We start from the raw sequence: 8314 nt of genomic DNA on the forward strand, positions 1-8314 counted from the left end.
TTGTACAAGTAAAATACTTTGTTTGCACATCAAATATGATTGAGCTTCCAATCGAATATATATATATAGGATTGGGCTTGGGCCTTAACTTTGATTAAGCTTGTTATTTTTTAACATCTCCTATTTGAAAGCTTGATGACAACTTAAGTTTGTAACGTAAACTTGTGAAAATGCTTTGAATATGCCTCACAGATGCCTTCAAGATATTTTGAAGATGCTTTCAAGATGGTGATGAAGAATGGACTATGCATAATGTAAAATGAACAGGCAGTGGAGGAATGTCGGAAAATGGCTACAAGGGCCTAAAACTGGTTGCATCAATAACATAGGGAGCTGTTATGGTCAATGGACTACTATACTAAGCTCGAGGAACATTGGCAAAGGACAAAGTCATGATGATGTATGTACAATGAGTCGACAAATTTTGCATAGGTTGAACCAAAAAGAGAAAAAAAGAGAAAAAAGTCCATTTGTGTGATTTGGGTGTCTCACATGGAAAAGTAGACTCCAAAATCAAAATGTAAGTGAAAAACATAATGGAGTGCATCTAATAAGAAAAAGTCAACTTAAGTCGATAGTTTAGGGTGAGTTTGATTTAGGTTTTTAAAATTGGGTTTTTTGAAAAAGTGGGGTTTTAAAAAAATGTGGTGTGAAATTGGGCTTTTTGAAAAAGTTGACTATTTAGTAAAAACGGTTAAAAAATGTTTTTTGAAAAAGTTGAGTGCTTGCACTTATAAAAGTGGTGGTTTTAGTGATAAATTACCAAAAAAAACACTTGTATATATAAGGGAGTTTATTTCATTTTTAAATCAACTACTTTATAATACTTACTCAAAAAAAAAAAAAAAAAGCTACTTAATAATAATAATAAATATATTATTTTCATAATTATTTGTTATTACTATTACTATTATTGGTATTATTTTAATAATGTTAGTTTTTTTAGCATCAATTATTTGTTATTCTAAAAATTTTGAACCAAGTATGTTATCTGTCTTAATTTAATAATGGTATCTATTTTTAATAATATCAATATTACTATTTTAATAATGTTTTTGTCTTATTGAATATGATGTTATCTGTTCTGGCATGATGGTTCGAAGGGATTTCAAAGGGTAAAGTTGGGTTTTTAATAAAATAAGTGGGCAATTTGGTAATTGAACTAACAATTTCTAAAAGTTGAAATGGCTTTTTTGCAAAAGCTGACCGAAGGTCTTTTAACTTTTCGAGGGTTTTGCACTTTTTGAAAAAGCAACTTTCTTGCTAAAACAGTTTTTTAATACCCACCAAACACCTAGCATTTTGAACTTTGAAGTAAAAAGTGTTTTTTGCCATATGAAAGTACAAACAAACGGGCACTTAGTCTGATTCAGGCAGCAATTATTGTAAATACAAGTCAAATTGACCTAGGTAAATACTTACATGGTAAGTAAGCTAACGTGGCAACTAATGTGGCACATGGGGTGCTGTCATGGTAGAGATGACATTGCACAAAGGTTAAGCGTAAATTTAGTGTCACGAAATTTTTCATGACTTTATCACAACTTTGTTACGTGATGACCTGTGATTGATGTAAATAAAATAGATCCATGTGAGTCTATGATTTCATCACTCACGAGTCGCCACGTAGCAAGGTTGTGGTAAAGTTATGAAAAAAATTGTGGCACTAAATTTACTCCAAAGGTTGACGTGTATTGCTGGTGTGGCCTTAGAGTTGGCGTGCAATATTGTGTTGACACTTGGTGGCATTCGAAGAGGTAGTCTTGCGGTATGAATGGATCAAGGCTTGGCTAGGTGTGTAACCAGGGTTGGCTGTAGGTTCAAATGAACCTCCTGGCTTGGCCCAAAAAAAAAAAAAAATATATATATATATATATATAATTTTTATTTTTATTTTTTTTTTGTTTTGACCCCTTAAATAAAATTTTGAACACTAACTCTAAATTTTGTTTAAACCCAATGAAATAAATTTGAAATATAATCATATTAGTTCTATTTTCACAATAAAAGTTAAGTGATAAGTTGTAATTGATTTTTTATCTAAAGTTATAACTGACATCACTTTTTTACATACCTGTAACAACTTGCCATCTAGATTTTATTGCATCAATATTTTGTCAGTAGCACTACTCTTAAAATTGCTCTTTTGTTAAAAAATAAATAAACTCTCTCTGGACTCTGGCTTACTTTACTGTTGGCTTACTTTACTGTTGATGGTAGAATGAAATTGTTTTTTCCTACACTTTTCTTCTTCATCAACAAAAAATTACCCCACTTGTACAACCAACTGATCTATATTTACATCTATGATTATTTTCTCATTCTCTCTTTCTCCCTTCTATATTTTCTTTCTATTTAATCAAGTAGTTTGATAAGTGTTCTACAGTTTTTCAAGTCTAAAAAGTCTTTTAATGCTTGCTCCAATTCCAAGAGAATGACCACATGTGTGGTTAAAAATCCATATACTTCAAAAGCAAAATCTTATATAAGTTACTATTTATTTTCCTTAGTTTAACGTTTACTCTCAGACCTACTCTTAGATGTGTTACTATTCTTCTTTATCATATGTTTTTATTTAATTAATATTACATATGATTATAATAAATTATTATTAATTTGACAAATATTATGATTAGTTATGTATTTAAATTTATTTATATGGATTCTATCTCTGTTTTCTTACCGATCTTTAAATTATTAATAATTTTTTTAGACTATTTTACAATATAGTTGTATTGTATACTACTTAGAATACTATGTTAGATTATTGTATATAATATGACAATTGTATATACAAAATATATATATATATATATATATTCATTTTATTTTTTACTCCCCACAACAAAATCCTAGCTCAAAACACTACTCACCTCCTAAAAGAAAATCTTGGAGTTGGCACTGTGTATAAGGCACATGGTCAACAGTTAAATCTTTAGGTAGTGTGTGAAGCACATTTGATCCTTGCCAGAAACTTTTAATAGCATGTGTGTTTACTTGGAAGCTTTGATTGACTCGAATTCTTCCGCTGTTGAGAAGATTGGAGGAAGATCTTTTGAATGGTAATGGAGGCTTTGATATGGTGGTTTTGAGGAAGGTAATGGTTTTGTGGCAGTGGGGCTACACTAGAAACTTCTTACGGTGATAGAGGGATACCAGAGAATTTGGAAGGTTGAAGAAGTTGAGAGAGAGAGAGAGAGAGAGAACCCAAGGACATTTACGTCCAAGAAGAAAAGAATTTAGTGGCTACATCTTCACAGTACCAAATTGTTCAATTACAATGAACCCAATTTGAAATATTAATGGCTTTTGTTAATGGATACATTTCACACTCCTATTAAGGTGGAATTTAATTAGGTGGAATTTAATTGGCAATTGGTCCTCATCACATTAGAAAATAGCAATAACAAATAAACAAATACTTATTTAACTAACCAATGTGTAATTATACTCAGAAAAATCGATTGATTATTATCAAGAAAAGTTTGTTTTACCTTTAGTACTTTTTTAACTGGACAAAGAGAATTTTATTTAAAAAAAGAACGGAAAATAAGCCAAATCTTATAAAAAATTCAATCTTAACCATTGTCTCCAAGTACTTGTTAATCCAACCCACCAAAATTTATAGGAGATGAAACCCTAAATTAATTATATACTTATATTTGTACAGGCAGAATACTATACTTACACAAGTTGGAACAATTAACACTTTCGTTAAAAACAAGAAGCCGTGCAAGTTAGAATGGCAAAGAAGAAATAGCAAAGACAAAGAGTATAGTAATGAAAGGGGACCTTACCGTCACTCTCTTATCATGAATCTTTTGAAAAATGGCTGTGGATGGGTCTCATCTTCGTGCCATTACTACTATGATCAGCAAGATGAAATTAGCCGCAATTAGTACATTTAGCATTCTTTTTCCCTCAATTATTTGGCGTGTTAGGTAGGCCTTCACATCCCTGTCAAATTGAAAGACCGACCACCCTTACACTCTATACAGGTAAGTGCCCAATTGATTTGGACAACCTCGTCACTTCAGCCGCACAAATAAAGTAATCAGTGCAGTATGGGCCACGATACAGGTTCAAAATGCTACGTGTCTTCCAAATATGGTAAGCTTTATTGGACAGTTGGAAGTTTTGACTTGGTTCTCGAACTCTCTCAATCACAGTCTTAGTTTTCTCATCAAAGTTGCATTGCATCTCTCAAAAGTCATCGGTGATGGAGTCAAATCAGAAGGTGGAGCTAGAACTCATTAACATGGCAATCCAGAGACTTGTTGAGGAGAAGAAAATCAAAGAAGCCTCTAGTACTGATTGCCTCGATGACCAGCTTCTCCTCTCCAAATTGCTCTCTCAGGTTTATTTGATTGCTTCACCTACTTTCTTTATTTCTCTCATTCTCTCTTTTTATTGTCAAATTCATTTAAAAAAAAATAATAATAAACTTATAATTTCCTCAGTTTCATGTTGGAATTATTATTATTTTATTTTATTTGTGTTAAAAAAAAAAGATCTATATATGTTGTCAGCTCCTCTGTCATCTTTGACTATGTTTACTGCTTTTTTTTTTTTGGGGATAAATCTAAAAGACCCTTAATTTACCGTTGGATATATGTTTCTTGTAAGGAGATGCTGGAAATGCACACCGTGGAAATAATATCTTCTTTCATTTTTACTCCTGACTTTGTCCACCTTATTCTTTTTCATATTCTCCCAAATGTTTTCAGTTTCTTCCTGGGCCAATGTCTGTTTGATGCTCCCAGATAATGTCACTGGGAGTCTAGGACTTTTTATCCCAGATAATGTCATTGCTAATTACTAGGCTTTGAGTAGCACGAACAACTATAAAACATTCTTGTTTTATGTAAAATATACTGTACAATTTTGCAAGAAATACTGAACACATGCAATTGACTTAGCAGTGCTAATATATCCTTGCTGGAGTTCACTAGATTGCATTCACTGATGTTCAGGAAATTAGCCTTATTTTCTTTTATTACAATGGTAAATAGAAAATTTAAAATCATAGCTTCAAAATCCCAAAAGATACAACAAACTTATGTACCTTTACGCATGTTTAACACAGTTGGAATCATTGAAAGGAGATGGCACAATTAAGGAACCCGAAGCTTCAACTGAAGCTTCAACCGAGATAGATGAGGTGTCTCCTACAGCAGTCTGTAATGTTGATAACAAGATGGAGAATGCTGGTCAGCTGAATGGGGGTAGCAACGAAACTGAGAGCGAGATTGTTAAAGAGCTTAAGAAGGTGAAGAGACAGAATTTTGTAACCCACTGTCTTCTTTCTGTCTTGATTGTATTGACTGCTGCTTGGCAAGTATCTGAGGTAAAACTAATTTTGAAAGTCAAAGAGGGATTTAACCACCCATTTCAATCCTTCGGAAGTTTACTCACTGGAATGCTCAAAGGCCCCAATAAAAATGGTGAAGATGCAGAAAAACAGTCCTCACATGCCAAACAACAAATCGAAGCCCCTCCACTCCCGGATCTCAAAATTCCAGAACTCCCCCGTGTGGATTTACCAGATTTACGTTTGAATGGTGAAAATAAATGAGTGCTGTTTGATATGAAGCAATAGCATGTTTCAAGCAGAACAAATCTGCAATGTTCGAGACTAAATTATCTTTAGCCTAATTTCATTTGTTGATATGTTTGAAAGACATGATGCAATATATTTTGCTTATAGTCTATGAGCTGGTATATTAAAACGAAATATATCCTCAAATTTCATTTCTTTTAACTAATAACATCAAGAGACCGCACATGCAGGCAGACAGTAGTGCTGCTAGTGCTTGTGCACATTTCTGGTTCTTCCTTTTACAGTGCAATTAACATTTCTCCTTTGGCTGGGCACAATGCTAAATCCTAAGCAGGTACAATCACATAATTCTTGGCATGCGGTTGCCTAATGCCTACTTATATTGCTCAAAAGAGCATTAGAGCAGACTTGATTTCAAAGTGCCATGCTGGTCAGGGACAGCCATGGCAGTGCCTGACCTTTCGAAATGGAGAACAAAAGGGCAAGGTTCCAAACAGAAATACCATCCATCTGAGCAAATGTAAGTCCACATTTGAAATAAGCTGCTAATTTGGGAGGAACCCTATCCTGTAAGATGGACTACAAAGTAGTAAAAATTATTAGGTAGACTGGATAAGTCAAGTTAATTATTGGCCAACTTTCAGTGATACTGTGGCATGCTTGGTTGAGATTATTCACCCAAAGTATCAGAAACACTGGCAACCATGCACAAGGGGTAGTTAGACCTTTTGTCTTAGTTGGAAGAGAGGATAAGAAACAAGAAGTAGAGGGCAAGGAAGAAAAGGAGGTGGACTATGGATTGCTGCAGGGGCATATTGTTCACATACCATTCTTCCTTGCCAACAGATTGGGGTCCCTAACCATATTGTTCAGATTGATATTTTTTTTTTTTTTTTTTTTGATAAGTAAAGTTGATATTTTTTAATGTAAATAGGTATTAACAAATAACCAAAAGTAGAGCTGATTGCCCATATGTGGGACTCATCCAAGACTAAAATTATACTTATTTGGTATTAGCCAAACTTTCAGAGCCGATGTAGTAAACCCATTTCATTCAAACAGATATCCATGAAAGTATCTTTCATTTAAACAATCACAACTGAGAAACCTCTGAAATATGGGGACAAAAGCATAATGAAACCTTAAACACAACCATTCAAAGAAAACCTTCTTTCCATTTGATATGTCTATAATTAAACAATGATAAACAAACATACAATCCGGAACATTTTGGATGCATACAACTTCCATTTGTTGAATTTGAGTGGTTATCTTGTCTTCATGCATAGTTCAAACGGAATATGTCATTAAACACGTAAAAGCTTCCCTGCGGTGTTGGTATCAAATGGAACATCTGAGCGCAGAAAGCGTGACAAGAAATTACAGTTAGAACAAAGAAACACAAGAATAAAAGAACTATTTCTTTTATTGTTAATTTACACACACAATAAGTGAAGAACCTACAATGTACCATTTGAACTAGAGATCATTCATCAGCACAAGAATAAGTTAATACATGAATACATATAATCATAAAACACGCACAAAGAATCAAAGATACAACATGTCAATTTAGGTTTATAATTATTTCAAGCAATGATTCTTAACCACATCATTAGTATATAGTTGGCTCGCACTTCATGCAAACCATTAACTATTAAAACATATAGGTCTAGAGGCCGCAGAGATTTAAATGCCATGATTCCTATATAAGAACAGAAATTGAATAAATAAAAGCAAAAGGTTTAAGAGTCCAATAATAAGTACACCAAAAAATTCATAAAGGCTAGCATAAATACAAGCATAATCAGAATATCAAATGAACTCAGACATTGAATGCTCGTCTGCCTATCAAGGAGACCGAGTAATGCTACCGCCATAAATTATTTTACAACATTTTTACAAACCGTTAATATGATCAACTTCTTACTCATCTAGGCCCACCAATAACATCACTTCTTCATTTACCGATAATAAAAAAAGTTTATATCTCTGGCATTACTCTAAAAGACTAGATAGCTTTCATACCAAGAATCTCATTTTTTTTTTTTTTTTTATTTCACCATTAGCGAGTAACACAATCATTCCGATTCCGAAATCTAGAATGTGAACAATTGAGGGAGAAAAACATTGAAATCGGTACATTCAAAAGCAATATATTCATCCAAAAAGCAGACGATAAACCCTAGATCCGAACAAAAAAAAAAAAAAAAATTCAAAGTAGATCTGAGGGATCTGGAATCCGATCGATTCGAAATAGGTACCTGGCTGAACTTGAGGGCGTGTTGTTCACCGGCGAGCTGGAGGTTACCGCTGACGAAGACGAGCATGCCGCCGGCGGGGCCAGAGGGCTGGCAATCGACGGTGGTGATGCTGTGTTGGCACTGCTGGAAAGGGAGGCTGGTGAGCTTGGCGACGATGTTTGGGGAGCCTTGGATCTTCTGACCCTCGAAAGTAAGCATGGACTCCTCTTGGTATAGGCTAGCCAATCCGGCACGATTCGCATCGAACGTTGTGTAATAGTGCTCCACGAATGCTCTAGCCAACTGGTCTGGATCCATCTCTCCGCCGCACCAGATCACTGCCCCTCCTCCGCTTATACCTCACGCTACCAACAGAGAGCTAAGAGACAGCGAGAAAGAGAAAGAGAGAGAGAGAGAAAGGTATCCGCGTTTTCTAGAATGGTTGGAAAAATCAAATTTTAATTGTGATAGAGAGAACGACTTTTTTCTATGTGCGTTTACCGTACGCTCG

General features: G+C 34.2%; 2 protein-coding genes across 2 annotated transcripts; one reads left to right on the forward strand and one right to left on the reverse strand.

Annotated features, from left to right (window-relative positions):
- The first annotated feature begins 4119 nt into the window (after positions 1-4119).
- Positions 4120-5734, forward strand: LOC126718145 (uncharacterized). The gene is made up of 2 exons (XM_050420226.1): positions 4120-4357; positions 5087-5734. Exons 1-2 carry the CDS (start codon positions 4220-4222, stop codon positions 5573-5575), a joined length of 627 nt encoding a protein of 208 aa, XP_050276183.1. The 5' UTR covers positions 4120-4219; the 3' UTR covers positions 5576-5734.
- An 863-nt stretch (positions 5735-6597) lies between these two features.
- On the reverse strand, positions 6598-8314 carry LOC126718146 (nuclear transport factor 2B). The gene is made up of 2 exons (XM_050420227.1): positions 7825-8314; positions 6598-6914 (listed from the first exon to the last, which is right to left on the reverse strand). The coding sequence occupies exons 1-2, from the start codon at positions 8119-8121 to the stop codon at positions 6840-6842; spliced, it is 372 nt and encodes a 123-aa protein (XP_050276184.1). The 5' UTR covers positions 8122-8314; the 3' UTR covers positions 6598-6839.

The sequence above is a fragment of the Quercus robur genome, chromosome 3 (assembly GCF_932294415.1).
Source record: "Quercus robur chromosome 3, dhQueRobu3.1, whole genome shotgun sequence".
Lineage (NCBI taxonomy): Eukaryota > Viridiplantae > Streptophyta > Magnoliopsida > Fagales > Fagaceae > Quercus > Quercus robur.